At 33.9% G+C, this 20,813-nt stretch overlaps 1 protein-coding gene across 1 annotated transcript; it reads right to left on the bottom strand.

Annotated features, from left to right (window-relative positions):
• Nucleotides 1-410: 410 nt before the first annotated feature.
• ULK4 (unc-51 like kinase 4) lies at nucleotides 411-20,138 on the bottom strand (the record flags this gene model as incomplete). The annotated part of the gene is made up of 16 exons (XM_009710589.1): nucleotides 411-489; nucleotides 1,301-1,347; nucleotides 2,730-2,911; nucleotides 4,442-4,502; nucleotides 6,558-6,662; nucleotides 6,943-7,042; nucleotides 9,065-9,134; nucleotides 9,267-9,391; nucleotides 11,211-11,300; nucleotides 11,930-12,005; nucleotides 12,880-12,963; nucleotides 13,797-13,898; nucleotides 16,507-16,669; nucleotides 18,027-18,166; nucleotides 19,808-19,907; nucleotides 20,040-20,138. Coding segments are annotated over 16 exons (1,623 nt in total), but the record flags the coding sequence as incomplete, so codon positions are not given.
• Nucleotides 20,139-20,813: the final 675 nt, after the last annotated feature.

The following is a 20,813-nucleotide window of genomic DNA, read 5'->3' as shown; positions in this document are numbered from 1 at the left end:
AAATCAGTCTCATCCCAATTACTTTTTGGAAAAAAGGATTTCTGAGAATCAATTGTACTATTTTTATACTAATGATAACAATTACGTTTCAGGATAACCAAATATGTCAACATTTTCTTCTTGTTACATGCACAAGAAGTATGACACTGACTACTTATTTATCTGAAAAGGAGAGAAAAAGGCTGGAGTTTTATCATTGGTGGGTAGTTCTGCCACAGGTTAGTGAAGATGAGAACCGCAACTACATAGAATAAACTCAGAAGTTTATACATTTAATTAAGTAAATATATTCCCATTTACACGAGAAAAAATAAAGCAGGGTTCAAAAAAAAAAAGCTGTGAAAGTTTCTGACATAAATAGTAAAAGCATTAACAATCCTCCCCCCCCCCAAAAAAAAAAAGAAAGTTACCTCAGAAACAGGCACATTTTCTCCAAGTTCAGATGTGTGTAATGCCAGTAAACCCATCACTCGAGCAACTTTGGCACGTCTGCATATCAAATGAATTTTTTGTAGGTGCAGAAAAACTATTTTGAAAATATCACAGAAATAATTACATCTTGTTTATATTTTACACAGATTGCCAAGGGCAGGAAATATTTGAAGTGCTATTTACAGCTCTGATTTTCTTCTTATTTCTATTTTCTTTGTATCATCGAATTATTTCAGTATTTCAGCTCAATTTAGCAATAAATTCATAAAGTTTAGCACTGAAGAATGAAGATTATTGTTTGTTATAGTCTTATTAATCAGTCATGCTCATGTTCAGTTTTCCTATAAAACAGAAAACCCCTATAGATGATTTTAAACTTTTCAGTATAGCTGACAAAACAGAAATTAAATCTGTATCAGCAAATCGATTTTAAAAGTTTCATTAAAGAAAAAATTGGACAAATAAAATCTACAATTATGAAACAAACAGCAGAGGGCACTATCACATTGAAACATTTCTGACAGGCATTTAAAAAAAGCTACCATTATAGTTATTTTACTACTAATATGGTATGGATTGGTTTAGTCAGTCATTTTAAGTAACACTATTTGATAAACTAATTATATAACTTCTAGATAAAATTTTAGAGATTTTCTATAATCTTTGATCCTGTAGAATAGCAATATATTAATCCAATGCTGAAAAGATTCAATGTTATATACACCATCATACTCCCAGTCAGGTACCACAGCAGTCTGACAGGTTAAAACATGCCTCAAATATCCTGTTAAAGAATATCATCAATAAATATTTGAACAAATGAATAAATAATATTTGAACAAACTAATTTAAAATTATTGTTACTTACATATCCCAGTTGGTGGCTGCACGCAGCTGCTGTATCAATATAGGAAACTACAGTTCAAAGAATATAAACAAACATCAGTGAATTTCAGTGATCTGATATGTCCCAGTGATAAAAAAAAAATATCAAATTATCAGTAATTTAATAAAATTGCATTTGGATAACATTTGCAAAAAGTATTATGATAGACAAATACTGTAGATATTGTCCAATAAAAAAAATTGATTAAAAAAAAGGCTGAGAGTAAAAATACAATTTCTTTCTATCTTCTTGCCTTAAACTAAACCACTAAACATATAGCAGTGTGTTAAAAAAAAATTTTTTTCATTATGAATAACACTATGCAGAGGAAAAAAAACCACTCTGATACTTTCGTCTACAAACACAGAGATCATCATATAGTACTACCCAACAACTATTTAATAAATCAAATTTCTTTTGTGAGAATGGACAAAAATAGTTGGTAAATACTAGAAAAACGAATGGACTGTTAACACAATCAGCCACTTAAGAACCATAATTTCTAAAATGTTCTGTTAATGGGAAATTCAGCTACAGCATTATTGTCCCCTAAAAAATTCTCCAATGATAATGGAATACACTTTCCAGCAATTCAGTTTCCTGTTTTCAGGAATTCTATGGCATAAGACCTATCATTGCTTCCAACCTGAACGTTCTTCATTGAATTTTTCTGGCAGTGCAATTTTGTCTTTAATATCTCCATATCCAACGATGACATGTTAGAATATGATTTAGGTGCATTAGTATAAATACAGGAGAACAAGGTAGTTTACTTTTTATTAAATAAACCGAAAAGTGCACATCTAAGCATGGCCTCTGCGATGCTTTTACATAATGGGAAAAATAAGTCTATTTCATTTCTGCACATGCAATAGTCTGAGAAATACATTAAACCACTACAGAGAATACTAGTAAAATTGTTTAGCTGATAGAAAATGGTTCTTGAAAGGTGAAACCACCATTTCAGTATACGCTAAGACAGACTCTTCAGAGAGCACGCTCACTCTTTGAAGCAGTACTTAATGAAAGTTTTACTGTATGTTCTTTAGAGAGTTTTTCTTGCTATTCTTCACAGACTTTTTTCAGTCTTCTCTGTCACTTAATGATTTACGAAGACTAACATTCATCATCAACCCTCCATCAAGGTTAGTTTTTACCCCAACCTTTTTACTAATACAACGAATCTGTATATAAGTGTATCCTTAGTCTAAGAGAAAGAATTAGTTTCCTTCAGCCCTTAAAAAATCTGACATGGAATTTAGTAATTGTTTTCATTATTTTGTACTCAATTTGCCATATTATTTTTTGGCAGTATACCAATTATTTCTTAAATATAACCAAAAGCAGCTGACTTTTGCTACAACAGCAAGTATGTAAGCCACGTTGATTCCTTCAAAGCTTTATTATTTACCAGCTGAGAGCTAATTAGCCTGCTTGCAATTTCCTTGTGGACAGCCACAGTACACAGATAGTACAGTAAGTTCAGTTTAGAACGTGCTGCTCCTGTATTCTTCTCAGTGGAATCAAGCACTGAACACACTCGTTGCAAGAAGTCATTCCAGTCCACATCTTTCATAGATGATAACTTCTCAGCTAACCAGAAGAAGCAAACAAGTAGTTAAAGATAATGGATCTTTCATGTTGCTTTAACACACTAGAAAGTAATATCGACATGAATAAATAAGTTGCAAAGTTTGAATCTAATTATGATTTCAGTACTTAAAATATTAAACAAACATGTTATAGTTCATATCTGAAGATTATAAAAACCAAAAAAGAAGTAAGAAGAGAAACAAAGCATAAAAATGTAGCAATAAAAGCCTCAAAACATTTTAGAAAATGCAAAGTCCTTAGACTTCATTTAAGTGAACATGTATTGGCGATATATTTAGGAAAAGTAGTAGCTGTTGTCCTTAATCATTACTAATTCTTAATAAGAAAATGCAGTTTCATTACAGTAAATTCGAGGCAAATACTAATTAAAGCCAGCAAAATCTCTTCAGAATCCATAAACTGAAAATGTGTATAGTTACTCATACAGGTAGGTATCTATCTAGTTGAGCCTTAGTAGTATTAGAACATAGATGACTTCAGAAGAAAGTCAAGTCCCTAGGATGATTAACATAAATCCTGTGGTTCAATTCACTGACCACTGTACATGAATAGAGTTACTTAAATGCAATATGAAATAAAATACCACCCCCTTTGGCACTTGAATTCAACCATTTTTGCCTAGGATGTTAGTCTAATTAAAAATATTTTCCATTACTACAATCTTGATTGGGACACTGGGGGACATTGTGTTCCTTTCCAACTATAAAATTCCTTCAACAAATTAAGTCTCCAAAATACATACCTTACAGAAAGAAAAAAGGAACTTTAATGTCTAGCAAGAGGTGCTATGTGAATTCTAGAAGGACCACATATCTGACTGACATCCCTCTTCAAGTACAGTAAAGTGTAATAATACTTCCTTAAATAGAGTAGAGGAAATTTTCCAGGGGAAGAAACATTACACTCGTGACAATGAGCACGATGAGTTTGTTTTCAGAAACAGCAGCAGTCTTTCAAGACATTAAAAACTAACAACAAAAAACAAACCCCAAACAACTCCACACTATCTTTCAGGACATGATTCCCATAACAATTTATGATTAAAGGTGGGACTGGCAAGGCTGCCTCATATTACAGCTGATCAACACTGCACATTTTAAGATCCTGTTTTCACTTGCTTTTCTGCTTTTGACAAATTTTAACCTATTTCATTGAATATTTCAGTTAAAATACCTCAGTTGTTTACAAAAAACAACACGAGAAAAAAATATGCTGTTTTATCCCCACACTAAAAATGTTGACTGTTTCATTTTAAAAGCTTTTGAGCGTGGGTTTGTAACTGAAGAAGGCAGAAGAGGAAGGAAGGGCATATAACTTAGCACTTGAAAGGTCTACTCAAAGTTAATCTAGCTAAAAACATTACATATGCAACTTCAGTTTCAGAAAAGTTATGCGTTACATGCAACTGTGACAGCTCATCATCTACAAAGGGAGGCTATAGGTCTTGTGATAGCGAGTTACACCGTCACATGCAGAACTTGTGTTTTAACAACTTCAGCAGATCCATACCTGAATATGTTGGTATATGTAAAGTTTTCAAGTCAAATCTAACTGGTACTTGCTTCATTATCTGAAAAAATAAACAAACACATTACAACTAGTTTTAATAAGTTTCTGGAAATCTCAAGATGTTGAACATGAAAACACAAAGACGAAAAAACTGCACAGGATGGGCATACAAACCACTGCTCATTACTGAGGCATTTTGCATTGTTTTCAGGTATGTATTTCTTCCAAGCAGATATTTGAAATTTAACTCTGTGTTTTTAATATAATTAAATTGTTAGTATTTCCATTTAAGTGATTTTTTTTTTTTTTTAAATGGGAATACAAAATTATAGGATTTTTCCAGTTTACATTTTTATCTTGCCTGTATGCAGGAAAATACTTGCATTTGAGTTTCAAAAGCTACAGAAAGGAACTATGCATCTGAGAGGTCATGAAATGTTTTAGCAATTCATTGGCATACAGCAAATACATATATACACACTAGATCATTTTAGAATATAAAAAGTCATATTATCACCAAATATAATCATTTGTAAGGTATGGCTTTTTTTCCCCACAGCACATCGTTTTCTGGTACATCGTGAAATTGGATGACTGCTCAGTGACAGAGCATTTCAGTGTGACTTTCAGTAACTAAAGCATATAAAAAAGGTAAATGTATATATACTAGAATTTAGCCTTTGACAGATGAAGTCTACAAGTAACTGGAGAGCTACTTTCTAAAAAAGGTCTTCAATTCCACAGAACTGCAGAACATAGGGAAATTTTACAATATAAGCTGATATTTCAGCTCTTAAAATCCTGCCAGAAATCTACTAAATCCCTTTCCAGGAGATTAAATTGCAAGCTCTTCAGCTCAGCCAGGTGTCAGTATCCTCCTTTAGTCTGAAGATCGCCAAGTATGCAGTGACTCTGATTACATGTCCCTGGAATTTAGTGGGCTATTTTGCATTAATTCCGAGTCTGGCATTGCACAGTAAGGAGATTAGATTCCATATGCACATTAGTATGTTCATCCCATCTCTTATAGTAAGAAGAGAAGCAGTGAAGGGCTAAGGCTTTGTATCAGAGTCCTGAGACAGAACGGAGAATTTACAGAGGTGCCATTCAAATGCATAATTACCTTTTAAATTCTCCATTTGCAACAATGTCCCCTGCTCCAATCATATTAAACCAGTATTGTTGGAAATTACTTTGTCTAGCCATGTAAGATTTTTAATTTTTGAGAGTGTTAGGAATTCCATTAAAACAAACAAACAAACAAATTGTTACACTGCAGCAATACAGCAACTAAAAGCTCTAAGGCATTCTTAACAAACTAGATGCTCACTTCCAACTAAAAATGTTGCGCTCCTTGCATCTGCCACTTCCTGAGTAAAGTTGCTAAAATGACTTCATTTTTTTTGCACAGAAATAAACAGAAGACTAAAGGGGCTCTTGCCTATCATTCCTTCTACCAATACTACACATGTGCCTATACATGCACATTACATTGTCATTGCAGTGCAGAGCTGCGATTCTTTTTCAGTCTTCTCTTTGCTGTCAGGCAAATGTCAGTCTCTGCTCAAGAGACCCATCACAAACTATTATCACATTAGAATCCTTATGACAGAAATTGGATGGGCATTTCTTGTAAATTCAGGTGGTCTTTTCCAGAGAAAACACATTCATATTTATTAGAAACATTATCACATCTAAGGTTTAAAGAGTAACAAAAGTTACTCTGTAAAGGTCTAACTCCTTATCTAGAAGGCTTCATAGCTGGCCTTGTTTTGACTACACCGAAACACAGTTTTAGTGTTTATTTAAGTAATAGATATCAAAGCAAGTTATCAGAAAACAAATCTACAGAAACATTGAACACAGCATTTAGTAGCTTCTATTTCTTGCAAGACATTATTCAATCCCAAAATAACTCAGTTCTCCAAATTAGCAACACAATAGCATTATAAAAGACTGCCATAAAATTGCATGAGAGCTTGCCAGATGATTGGGTGGAACCGCTTTAAAATGGAACTATAAAATACAGGAAAGGAGTTTCACCCTGATTAAGGATTTATCTGCAAAAATCGCCTCACCCACAAGTTCCTGAATCTTGTATTTTATTTTGCTGTACCTTTGGATTGTCAATGATTGGTGTTATGATAAGATCAGACTCAGTGTAAATGAGCTCTTTCAATGTTGACTCCATATCCTGCTGACTTGAGCACACAATTTTAGCCTAGAACAAGAACAAAGTTTTTAAAAAACTGTTTTGCACAAAAAAAGAAAGTTTATGTTTATTCCCAAATATTTCATTTCAACATTATTCCACCCAGTTTAGACATGAAAACAACATATTCTAAATTACTTCTACGTCGGAAGAAAAAGCACACTGTAGGAACTGCTTTCCTGTTATAATTATGGAAGGATGGAGAAGAAAGTTGACTTTGCCACAGCCTCCAGGCTAAAATTCTAACTATAAAGATAGCACCATGCCTTAATATTATTTTTCTACTCACCTTTTTCAAGCATGAATCTCTTTGTTGAGAATTTTGGACTGGGGCAGTAGCAGCATCACTTACTTCTACTGCAGTGCTAGTTCTAGGTGTGGGACGAGAACTGAAACAAAAGAAAGAAAAAAAAAAAAGGAAAAAAGTTTCACTGCAAACTACTTTTCTGTTGCTCTTTCAAAACTTTCATGCCTTACAGTAAACTTTCAAAGCTGACAAACATAAATAATGCTATGCCTCATCCATCAACTAAACATGAATTTCCTGTCTTTAAATATGTCCTGACAAGGTTAGGATTTGTTTGTCAGTTAGAAATGGGAAGTACTGCATGGTTTCTTTTTTTTTTTTGGTCATTAAATGAAAGTAATTCGATTATCTTTTCACCCACAGTCACTCTCCAAACCAGATGCTAAAACATTATTATCTCAATTCCTAATAACAAACAACATACGAAGAGAATTAACTTGACAAAAAAATTGCAATTTATTTTAAGTTATTCTTTTCTGATCATCAACTCTTGGCTATGTAATAAGAATTAAAAACTGCCTAATTCTTGTGTATGAATGTGAACTGGGCTTAGTTTTCAGTCCTGTCTGCTAATTAGAAAATGAAGAAAGGAGAGACCAGAACACTGAAAATTTGCAATTTTCATAAAGCTGCTAGTGAACGTGGGTTTGGTAGTATACATTAATTTAAAGTGTTTTAAATCAACTTTAGAATTATTAAAATTGGCAAGCCAGGAAACTAATTTAATCAACAACTTCAAATGAATGTGTTTTCTTGATTAGCAGAAAATAATATACACATTCAGTTGCAAATCAGTTTTATTTATTAGAAAAAAGCAACTATATTAAAAATACAAACACCAAAAAAACGTTAAAGACACTCATGAAAACCTGTCCCGGTTTCAGCTGGGATAGAATTAATTTTCTGTTTAGCAGCTGGTACAGTGTGTTTTGGATTTAGTGTGAGAACAATGTTGATACCACAGCAATGTGTTAGTTGTTGCTCAGTAGCCCTTACCCTAAGTCAAGGACTTTTCAGTTTCCCAAGCTCTACCAGCGAGGAGGGGCACAAGGAGCTGGGAGGGAGCACGGCCAGGACAGCTGACCTGGGCTACCCAAAGGGATATTCCATACCATAGAACGGCATGGCCAGTATAGAAACTGGGGGAGTTGGCCAGGAGGCCAATTTGAAATTTCGTGCTAAAATAAACGTACTTACCATAAATAAAGTATGTTGTTCCTAAAAATACTTTTTTTCCCCACTGTCATTCCTGACATAATTTAGTACATGTTATTATACTAAGTCTTTGTAATGCCATTGTAGCCTTTCTTTTCAGCAGATTGCTAAAGTAAATAGCAATGCTATTTTAAATTACTAATAGTATGGGTTTAGCTGTGATGAGAGAAGTTATAAGTGAGATGAGAAGTAATACTTAATTAAAACCAACTGAAATAACTAGAAAAGTAGACACACTATCACATACAAAACCCCTATTTCAGGTTATACAAGAATCTTTAAAGAGCATTTAATTTCAAACTGGAATACTTCTGCTTGATGACAATAAGAAGAATACCTATTTTACTAGATAATCTTCCTGGCTTGAAAGCTAGTACAAAGTTTCAGAATCAGGCCTCAACTAAACCAAATCACTGTTAAACCAAATAATATTTTTTATTTAGTACCTATGTAGTACTTAGTAGATTATTATCAATAGTTTGTGATGAAAAGCTGCAGGCAGAATTTGTTAGTGGATCTTAAGTTGAATGCTTATTCTTGTGTATTTAAAGTAAGCATATATATATGAATGAAGTAAGAAGGAAAGGAAGTTCTAAATAAATTCTTCCATTTAAACAGACACCTAAGAAATCAAAAGTCTACTTCCAATAACGAGTGTAATAAAGCCATAGAAGTACTGCTTTAACTACACACACTGCTTTCGCAGCTCTTCAAAGATGTCTTAACATTAAACTGGTGATAGAAAATTCTAAAGGAGACACGCTAACAAAGTGTTACAAACAGAATAATAAAATGTCAGAAGAGATGGGGGGGTTGGCGGGGGTGAACCAAACTAATAAAACCATACAGAGTTTCAAGGGTTTTCTAATTATTCTTTAGGTTTTCATACCTGAGAAGAAATATGGATTCATTTGATTCACCATCAACTGCACTTTTTGGGCGCAATTCAGTCTGAGTTTCTACTGAAAAGAGAACATGAACTTGCATTCAGAAGTTAAAACCAAATAAAACACCAGGAATAGGCATGTTGTAAGACTGACAAAATTCAGAGGACACAAAAGAATTCAAAATAACGTAATGAATAATATTACCTATTTTGAAATAATTGCTTCGTAGCTTACTATCTGCTCTTGAGGATGACAGGTTATCTAGATTTTTATGAGTATCCACTGGCTCTTTGGCATTCCAAGACACTGACGAGACTGTGTCTTCACTGCTGTTTAACAAAATATATTAATTACATCAATTTGAAAAGAAAAAAGAGGGATCATAGTCATTATTTGCTGTAATCATTATCATACAATTTAGCTGTCATTCTCTAGAACAGCATACTATCGTAATATGTTACACATACTCTTTATATTAGTAATGGCAATGATGAAAAATAAGTTTACAGCAAATGACTTGGAGAATATTAAAAATTCTCTACCTCCCTCAGTAGAACTTGCATGAAAGAAATTAGAAAAGTTAAATTATTACCCCATAATACCAGAGCTGTAAACAAATATTAAAAGCTTTAAAGACCATTCAGTCTTTACAGGAAAAAGTCACAACAAACCTACTTCTAATAATGAAGTCTGTAGCCTAGATTAAGATTAATAAAGACTACCTTTTTTTGCATAATGATTTACACATCACACTTAATTGCAAGTTTATTGATTTTAGCTGTTTGGGTTTTTTTAATACACCGCTCTATTATTCACATGGAACTGGGTCATATAACCTTCCTGAAGGCCCTCCAGGATATCAAATATTAATCAATCATGTCACGATTAATCATCACATTGTGAAGAAAATAGATACATGGGCCTCACAGTTGGAAAAGAAAGTATTGAGCTTCTTTTGCATGTCAAGCCAATGTCCTACGTTTGTCATATTTGTCATTTAGCGCATACCTCAGCACATATTTCAGAGGCATTAGAAAACCCTCAAGAGTAAGGTCAAATAACCCAATATTTCATAGGAGAGAAAGATTCTTCCAATTCTCTGAAAATTCCTCAAAGATGAGCACTGTGGTAGAGGTTGACATAAGTCTTGCTAAAACCTTGAATAAATTCTTACTTTGTGGTATAAACTTTAAATCTTGATTTGTTATGTGCCTTGGTCATGAAAGCAGTAATAAAATTAAAAGACAAAAGAGCTGTATCTCAAACTAGAAGAAATTTTAATAACAAAAATACTTCAGCACTGGTATGAGAAATAGGTATTAAACAACACAAAGAGAGAATTTTAAAATAGACAGAACACAAAGACCTCCAGCATTCTAAAAGAACACTATTTTCATATTAATTCCCTAGATTGGAACCTAAAGCATCTTTCAAATATTTAGAACAAAAGAACATAAAAAGCAACATTAAATATCCTAATCCAAAATTAAAAACAAAAAACCAGCAAGGGAACAGGAGTTTTGAAGAAGTCTAACTTTGTAATACATAGAACCTATTTTCACAAAAGGTTTTGGTTTTTCTGCATATATAGCAGTGTGGAGTATTACAAATTTAGAAAAAAAAACCATTAGATTAACGCTTTATGTCATAAGCAAAGAATATGGGTCAGCTGCATTTGCAAGGATATCAGGATGAACCACAAATCTAAGATGCTATACTGATAGGCTTTGTGGTGCTCTAAGCCTAATGCATAAAACCAAAAAAACTCACTAAAGATAAAACTGACCTATATTTATAAGATTCTACAAAAGCTTTCAAAAAAATTGTAAGTCAAATTACTATGCATCATTTTTATATAAACAAATAAAAATGAGAGCAATTAGTTCAGAAGTAAATTTTAACACATTCTATAGCCAGGAGGAAGGGGTCTGTTGAAAGCAAACAGACAGCGTAATACACTAACAGGATAATACAATTCCTAAGCATCCAAAACCGTTCACTGAATGGTGTAAAACTCCATTCATCAATTAGTTAACAACATGAAAATCCTAGGCAAAATTCAAAAATAAGAAAATTTACAGAAAACCATAATAATTATTTTTTTGCTTATATTTACTATAAAAGAACTCTTCCTTGAACATTCAGTACCTTGAGCTTGTGCCCTGGGTGTCTGAAGAACCACAATGGCTAAGCAATCCTTTCCAGAACGGATGCTGCAATAGGTCTGTCCAATTCAGCCTTTTGAAAAGCAACAAACAAACTGAAAAAGCAGTGGCAAAGTACAGCTCCACAAAGAGATATCAGACTAGGTTTTGAACCCAGTGACACTAAAGAGGAATTAATCCTGATGTTTGCTTTTATTTGGTAAACAAATAACTTTTCTCACAGGACAAACTTTTTGCCTCAAATCAGAATGGATAATTCACACAACACAGCGGGATGAGACTAAGAATGAAGGAAACTGCATAGCCAATCCCAGCATGTAAATTTTCTGGGCTACCCTATAAATGATAATCTTATGGTATTTAACAATATAACTATATCAGATACAAATCGAAGCCTCATAAAATAGATATGCCCATTGCTCTGGAAAAGCAAAGTTAATTTTCAAACTGTTCATCATTTCTGTTACAAAGCTATCTATTCAGCACCACCTACAAAAATAGAAAGATAGACTTAAATCAAAACATTAATTCTGTATATCTTCATACAAGAAAAAGCACAATTTGCTCTTTTATATGAGGAATGAAATTACTTTTGCATCCATTGTCACCTACAAAATACTATACATACAGTACCATACCAATTATTTTCTCCAGAGGTGAAAAAAGACGTTGTAAATAACTGTCATAGATTAGACAGTTTACCTTTTCTGAGGATCCTTTTGAAGCAACCCATCAAGCAAAGTAATGAACTCAGCAGAAGGTTTGAGAAAAGCAGAACCTGTAAATAGAAGCACTTGAGAAGATCAGTATTGGGCAGCAAAAATAACCATCACGCAATGTAGATCAAATCATTATCTACAGATCATGCTAAAAAGTTTTCTTTAATAGTAATTTCATCTGAAAAAAATCTAAATGTATGAAGAATCTTAAATACACACTCTTTGCATTTAAAAAAAAAAAACAAACAACAAAAAAACCCCCACAAAACTAAACAAACCACCAATGCTTGGTCACCAAACTAATTAAAATTGTTTATATGTTAAAAAAAGCACCCTCCAATTATCATATAACTATTAGCAAGAAATAAAGTGGAGTGAAACCTCCTTAAATTGAAATTAAATTCCCCTCAACCATGATAATTTTAAGAGGACCATTGTTGCACCCCATTATACAAAAGAGGTTTCCAAAATTCTTACTTAACTGAGAAAGACTCTACTTCTGAGAGCTCAGAACTATGAAATGCACTTTATCGACTTTGAAAACAAAATCTCTCTTCGAATTGAAACAAGAAACAACAGTTTTAGTTCTACAGGCCACCATTTTCATGACACTACTATGAACTGAGCCACTAACATTTAAGGGTCTCCATGAATACCACTGATGCCCAGAATGACTGAGATCAAAAATTCCATCCCAGAAGCAGATTTACTTTTAATTCTTAATAATAAATGATATGCCTATCCGTTAAAAGGGAAATAAGCATTCATTATTAACAGGGAAAAAGTTCTTATCAAAGGAAGGCAATGCTAACATTCATTTCAGACAGCTAACTGATTCCTGCAATCAGCCTCAGAAGAAATAGTGCAAAACAAAAACTTTAACTTGGTAAGTATTACTCCGATTTGATTCATTACACAATAACAGAATGTTACCCTTTGGTCTAGGTGGCAATGGATCTTCATCTAAAATCTTTTCAATTAATCCAGAAAAGCTGTCTGAGAAGAATGGTGGTCTTCCTACAAACAGAAGTGTATTTTACAGATTAGGCAAACTTCAAAATGGCCATCAGGTGTAATGATGTATGATGAGCTCATTTTCCTCAGGAAACATCCAAAGAACTAAACACCCTCAGTCTGAATTCTATTTATCGAGTTCTTTTGTTAATTTAAATACAAAACCTTGGATTAAATTGTTCTACCATGAACAGCAAAAGAGAGCATGCACAGAAGAGGCACAAAAGATCGCTTGATGGAGGTCACCATGATAACCCTGTATGAATCAGCAATGAGACAATAACAGGAGAAGGTCTAAGCAGAAATCTCAGTATCTATCTATGTTGATCCAACAGATCAGTGTATCGTTTAAGGCTTCAGAAGGTTGCACTGTAATTCTCTTTTGTCAGGAAGTTTTCCTTCTAGCTGCAGCCAATGCTAATGGGTACTTTACCTGCAGGAAACCCAATGACTAGTTTTATATTAGTGAAACAGTTTTCTCTTTCAAAGGTCAAAATAACACATCCAGAGTTTAATACTGAGGAGACTAAAAACATTACTGTCAGAATTCGAGGACTGTTATAATTTGAAATCATAGTATTTAAACAATACGTGTCAGTTACTGTTATAATATTTAGATCACAGTCAAAAGGACAACTTAACAGTATTACTTCACTTGATTATTCGATTATCTTTTTTTTTAAAGTACAGTTAGTATATTCTTCAAGAAATGTTTAAAACCTGTCTTGAGTTTTTCTATGTCTTAACTCGCCTAGAAGGTTAACAAGAATTTACTCTGGGACCACAACCTATGTTTCCATTATCACAGATATTAAATAGATACACAAATTTACAACCTGAGAACATTTCATAAAGCAAACATCCCAAGGACCATAGATCACTGGCTTTGGAGAAGTCTTCTCCCTTTATTGCTTCTGGAGCTGTGTATAACGGAGAGCCTACAAAATACAGTATGTATAATGCACTTTGATTATTCATTCAGCATTTATTCTGTTCAACACTTCAAACTTTGTCTCCACACTTCAGTGAGTTAAGATTATCTTCACTTAGTATAAGAAAACCAAGATACCATATGTAAGTAGTTTCAAAGGAACTTCTCTCCTATACTTAGAATTAAGTAGGATTATATACACCATTTTGTTGTTTATTTCAGTTCTATTAACCAAGCTGACTTGTGTTCCACTTTTCCAACACAGTGATCAGTGCAAAGAATGTCTGATATGCCTTGACAGCTTCAAGAGCCAAGTAACAGAAATAATTACGTTACATCAAGTTTGGTTTGGGTTTTCGGGGGTTTGGTCTTGTTGTTCGTTTATTTTAAAAGCTATCCCAAGACATAAACCTTCATGAAATTAGAAAACTCTGTTACAAAAACAATGTAGCTAGCCAACTGGATCACTGATCTAAGCTAGTTATAGCTATTTTCACACTAAAACACTACGAAAACATCACATACCAAATTATAGCAGCTTGTTCACAAACCGCTTTTGCCTTGTTATAGAAAAAGAAATATACAGTTCCTATTTCTACAGTAGTTCCCACCTAAAAACTAACTCAGTTCTCAAAAATCTCTAAAAAAATTACACAAGCTCAGCAGAAGTGTCAATTCCACAGTCCTTTTAAAAGTTTACTTTGGATTCTTTTGTTGTTGGGTTTTATTTTTTTAAGTGACAAAAGGTTATTAACCATACACATCAAAACAGCTGTTCTGAAAGGCAACAGGAAAGAGATTAGATTTGATTTCTTCCTGAATAAAGATCTGTTCTTGGTCTTAGTATTTCCAGTGTGGACTTTCAGCAGGGGACAGCAAAGTATTAAGAAAGCTCTCTTTGTTCCCATAAAATATTGCCAAGAATTCCATTGATCCCGGTAACAGTAACTGCTATGACACATCATTATCTTGGAAACAGGCCTGTGAGATGCTCTGAGAGGATGACTAATAAAAGATTTGGAAGATTAATTTTTCCTATCTGATGAAAAAATAACAGTATGTGCAGCCTACTACATTTGCATGGATCTGCTTGTTGAAACTAAAGCACAGTAACTTTCTCATACTTTAAAAAGAAATTATCATTCTGAAGTAAAAGGTACTGAAACAGTCGAGCCTCAAACTAGAAATCACTTGGACCATTGGCATCAAAAAGGACAATGAAAGTACAGCAGTGCTAAGTCTTCAACGAAAGAAGTAGCAGTTCTGTGTAGTACTTTTACTGAATTTTGCATATACATTTAACATGAAATTAACGGACTTTAGTCCTAGACCTTATGGAGAGTATCTGCCACATAGACTTTTTAAAAGTCCATAAATAATTCCATAGCTCAAGTTTTTCTGAGACAAAAAAAGGACTAATTTTGAATCACTTCTCTCTATCGTACTTCCAATATCAGTTATTTCTTCATTCTCCAATTACTACTTTACAAGTGGAGCACAAAAGGTCTTAAATAAGTGATTCTTTTTGCTGCTTCCTTTAAACATTTTTTAATACACTGTCCTATACCGACTAAATACCAGAAATACGTTTTCATCAGTTAGAAAAGCCAGTTCCAGTTTGAACTCTGAACTTCCAAATTTTAGTGATCTTCCATAGTTTTCATCAAATAGCAATTAATAATTAAGCCTCCTCAGCAAATCCAAACCAAGAATTAATATTTTTAATTAATTAGCTACCTTGAAACACTTCAGGTCTCATTTATATACTCAGTTTGGGAGGTTTTTTTGTTTGTTTACTTTGGAGTTTGTTTTTGTGGTGTGTGGTTTGGGATTTATTTTTATTCTTGAAATTTTGTTTCTATTTCTTTTCTACAAAGAAAAAAAAAATCTAGAACAGTTTATAAAATGATGAAAACATGCTCAGGATAGACAGTTTGTACCTCAAACTGTACTGTAGGGATTTCATGTCAAACTGCAAAGAGAAATTTAAAATAAGCCACGTCCAGTTATGTTATGTTGAAAGTTTCTTACACAAGTATACTACAGTCTTTAATCACCTACATATGAGCTTCAATCCAAAAAATAACCTGAAGCCTATTTACAAAAAGCAGAAAAGGTCAGGAATTGTTAATATGTCATACATTTCATGTCAAACAGAAGTATATTTTTTCCAGCTCTTAGTTAAACTGGCTTTGTTAAACTTAGAATTATTACCATATAACTTGTAAATACAGCTTCTTTTCCCTCTACTCACTTGCAGGTGTTGTTCTCACTGTAAGTCATGATCTCTCTGAACAATCTTCTTTAAGAGCTAAATTTCAGTTTTGAGCTTACTTAAATTCCCCATATGCAGGATATGTTAAACCTGCTTACAGAAAATGTACAGATCGTGCTTTCCATTGCAAAGACACAGGCAGACACATTAATCTTTACAAATGATAACACAACAGAATTCATTATTCAGTCTCTTTAGAAATTTAGTCAGCCCCAAGAGAATGATAAACAACTATTTTATTTCCAGGTCTTCTCTCCAAATTACTTCAAACAAAGGCTTTTTCCAACTTTTATTCTGTCTCTTTGGTATAAGTTAATTTTGGCTAATAAAACTATCATACCTCGAAGTCTGTTTTTCAAGTATCTTTGTGGAGTGCTTTCATGGACATCTCCTTCGCCTTCTTCAGATCCAACTAAAGCAAAAAATTCTTCCAAATTTTCACCATCCACTTTAGCCAAGCAAAAATTACTGAATTTCAAAGTGCCAGACCCTTCCAGCAGAATCTAAAACAATAAACAAAATCCAACATACAAGTATCATACACTAAAACTGATGACTGCTGAAGTTTCCAATAAAAAGTATAAAATAATTTATTAAAAAAAAAAAAATCACAATCTCAAACCATTTAAGTACATAGAGATGATCACTATAACTGAAAACACTGAAAAGTTTTCAAGTTAACATCAATACTGTCTTTTTTCTTTTAACAAAAAAAATTACAGAATCTCACAACAGATTTCTTAAGAGGCTTAATGTGCACTTTTGTTTACTCATTATTAAATATAAATGAACAATGATGTTACTATAGAAAAGAAAGTAAAAGCAGAGTAAAACTGTACAGGAAAATAAAAGTGTTGTAAAAAAACATCACTTCATTAGAGGAAAAAAAAAGGTGAATCTTTCTAATTTTATTTAGCAGAAAATTCCAAAGATTTTGTCCAATGATGACGAGAGTTTTCTTTACATGGTCACTGGTTATTCTCATAATTAAAAGCTTCAATCCCTAAAATGTTGTTTGGAGAAATAGGTCATTCAGTTGGGGAGGTGGGGGGGGGGGGGAAGGAAAACAAAGAAGTTGTACTTTAGCACTCTGTATTTTGTGTTAAAAGGAGTACTTCACAGCAACATTCTTTGGAAGAATACAGAGTCATCTCCATTATGCTTTATTTTTAGATCTTTTGGACCCACAAGTGACAGAAACTGAGTACAATTGTCCAAGATTTTACAGAAAATTGAGAGAAGGGCTACTTGATCGCTTATAGACCAAGATCAAAACCAATCATTGTTAAGCAAGAATTTTTGATTATAGTTATATTCTGGTAACCACATCAACTAAAAACAAACATGGACTTGGACAAAACTATACATAAATTCAACACACATATACAAAATCAGAAACTACATACAGATTTGTATTTTTATGCAAGAGTAAGACAATAATTTAAATGGCATTTGGAAACAATAGAGAAAGTTATTAACAAAGAAAATTTCATTAATTTTACTCCCTCAGTGTTTTCTATGACTTCAAAATATTCTGCAGCATGATAGAATAGGTATAATAACAAAGTTATATGTCTGAGGACAGAGAACTAAAATCCTTCATTAATTCAAACCAGTATACCAAATCAAAAAGAATCTATCACATTGTATCAAATATACAACAGGGAAAGAAATCAATTAGATCATAAAATATTCAAGCTATGGACTTGTCTCTTATTGTCTTCACATATATTTTAAAGCTCAACTGGCCTCCAAACTGAGGTAAGGCTCTTCCAAACACTAAAACAGAAATAACGAATTAAATGCTGATGGCATACAAAGTAACATGCAGTGTCCCCTATAAATAATACTCCTTTTTACCTTTGCAGGTGTCAGCTCACAAAAGATAATTCCAAGATTATGAATATGGTATAAACCAGTAATCAACTCAACACCAAACTCTCTCACTACATCTTCAGGTAGATGCTCATCTTGAGCAATAACAGATTCTAGAGAACCACCTGAAATACATTTACACATAGTCAGCAAGCACATATAAAGAAGATGCCATACAAATAATTCCCAAGAACATTATATAAGCTTCTTCAAAAGATGTAAAGCAATAATCATTATCAGAAGACATTAAGAATATTTCTTGAGATTATCTAATAGTTACAAAATCTAAGATGTAGAGGAAAAAAAATAATGTATTTCCAACACTGTGACAAAAATTTTAATTTTGACTACAATTAAATTGAGTGCATGACTCCAAAATTACTTTAACATTGAAACAGGAGGCAAAAAGAAACACAGAAACTGTCATGTCACAATGTAATAGTACCCAATGGGTTTATTCAAATTCCTTAACCAGATCGCTGCTGCATGAGTTAAAAGGATAAACAATACCAAGAGCAGGCTGCTTCTGTGAAGAAGTGCTAAAGCTAATGACAGGCAATTTTCTACTGAATTCACAGACAACAGAAATAGTAGAACTGGGTTACATTCTGAGGTCCTGAGGGCAACAACATCCAACACATACATTCTTTTGTTCGTTCTTCACACATAGGATTTCTGTACACTCCTTTTCTTGACTCATGTGCTCTAGTTCTTTCATTTTCACCCCTTCCACTCCTCTTTTTCTTCCCCCTCCCTCTTTTTTTAATTTGTTTTTTAAAGAAAAACCAAACCAAACCAAACACACCCAGGACTAAACTGTCACTTTCCAGATTTCTCACACAAATCCCAGCTTCCTGCCCCAGCAAGTCCTACTCGTATCTCTCTGGATTTCTCATCCTAACATGAGACCCTTCCCTGTCCTTCCAAAATCACCACTCTCCTCCTGCCCTCAGTTCCAACCAACCCTTCCTCCGTTTCTGATCAGACTACACCTACAAAGCCTTCCAAATAACACTCACATATATCCTCTATCACCTGTGTCTTTCCCTGGGCTTCACATTCACTCTCTCTGCTTCTCCCCACTGATGGTTACTGTTTCTCTGTCCCTGCAAAAATCTCTCTTCTTCCCCCAACACCTGCTTCCTCACATCCCACTGATTCTCAGGTATGTCAGACTCATCCCATTTGACCCATTCCCATCCTAACTGTTCATAGGACTTGGACTTCTCCTGATCTCATTTCCCACAAGCTCATTGCTCAGTCGTTCTCCTCCTTCCTCTCCCAGCCTCCTACCCTAACCTCCACATTCCCACCTACCCCAAAATCCCTTTCCTCAGACTCATTTTGTCCTTTACTACTCCTGCACCAAACCTGTTCCCCTGAGACTACAGTTCATATTTCATGAATGATCTACTATTTATATCTCAGCCGAATAATGCAGATTTAAAAAAAAAAAAAAAAGAGGACACAAATTTAAGTCTCTGAATGAAAACAGGGATTAGGAGAGCTTTTCATAGAAAAGGATACTAGATCTTTTATTCCAAAACACATAATAGATTTTCCTGAGCTTTTTCCCCTTTGCTCAGTAATTTCTTTCACAGAATAGCAAGACTAAAAGGTCTGTCATCACAGTATTCTTCAAATTATTCAACACTGCTGAATCTTAAAATTACTTTCTTTCTAAGCCTTTTTTATGCTGTTTAGTAAATCAGTCATTCCTTTAAACCAAGCCCATATTACATTTTTGCCTTTTGAGCTTACATTACCTGTGCATAATTCCACCACAAGCCAGAGATGGTTGCTTGTTTCATACCATTCATGAAATGTCACTATATTCTTGTGTCTGATTTCATGAGCCAGACGAACCTAGAAAAAAGTTTTTAATATACTTACCTACTTACCTGGGGGCGAGGGGGGGGGTGGGAAGCAATATATATGGACTTAAGGGGGGGAAGAGACAGTACAACTTCACCCTAGATCAGCTACTTGCTCTCTTACCTTTTCCAGTGCACTAAAATTATTCTCCAATTCAAATATTTTAGTTTTACACTCATGTTGAGAAAAGATAACTTTCCTCACAGACCCTGCCCAACTCACCTGTTTTTAAACATAAAGGAAAAAAAAATATAGTAAGTTCCCCAACCCAAAATTATAAGCAGTATTTCACCTTCCTACATCGCTAAAACAATAACAAACTGGAAATCAGAATTTGGAGTCAAACTTGCATTCCTACTTTCTTTTACAATGAGAACACAAGTGTGAGACAATATGGTGAATACAGTAAAAGGACGTAAAAAGAAATTTTTCCATCATTCTTAATCTTATCAGGCACAAGCAATCATTCAAGGGTCCCTGGAAATCTACATTTCCATTACACTTATATGGCCTAATCTCTACAGAAGTCTCTGTACCTTGTCAGAGTTGTTTGTAAGGTATCCCCAAGGGCTTTCTAAGAGGAATATGCATCCAGAAGCAAAAAGTTTAAATTGAGCAGATTCATTAACCACCCAATAAATGATCATTGAAACAATGAGAGGCAATATGAAACTGTATTGGGTTTCCGTGGTAAGGCTTTGGTAGCGGGGAGGCTACAGGGGTGGCTTCTGTGAGAATCTGCTGGAAGCTTCCCCCATGTCCAATGGAGCTGATGCCAGCCGGCTCCAAGACGGACCCACCGCTGGCCAAGGACCAGCCCATCAGCGACAATGGCAGTGCCTCTGGGAGAACAGAGTTAAGAACAGTGGAAAAAACCCTGTGCAAAAGGAACTTCAG

The sequence above is a fragment of the Cariama cristata genome, unplaced genomic scaffold, assembly GCF_000690535.1.
Source record: "Cariama cristata isolate BGI_N322 unplaced genomic scaffold, ASM69053v1 scaffold302, whole genome shotgun sequence".
Taxonomy (NCBI): Eukaryota; Metazoa; Chordata; class Aves; order Cariamiformes; family Cariamidae; genus Cariama; species Cariama cristata.
The sequence above is the reverse complement of the archived record's forward strand: the minus strand, read 5'-3'. Positions and strand labels throughout refer to the sequence as shown.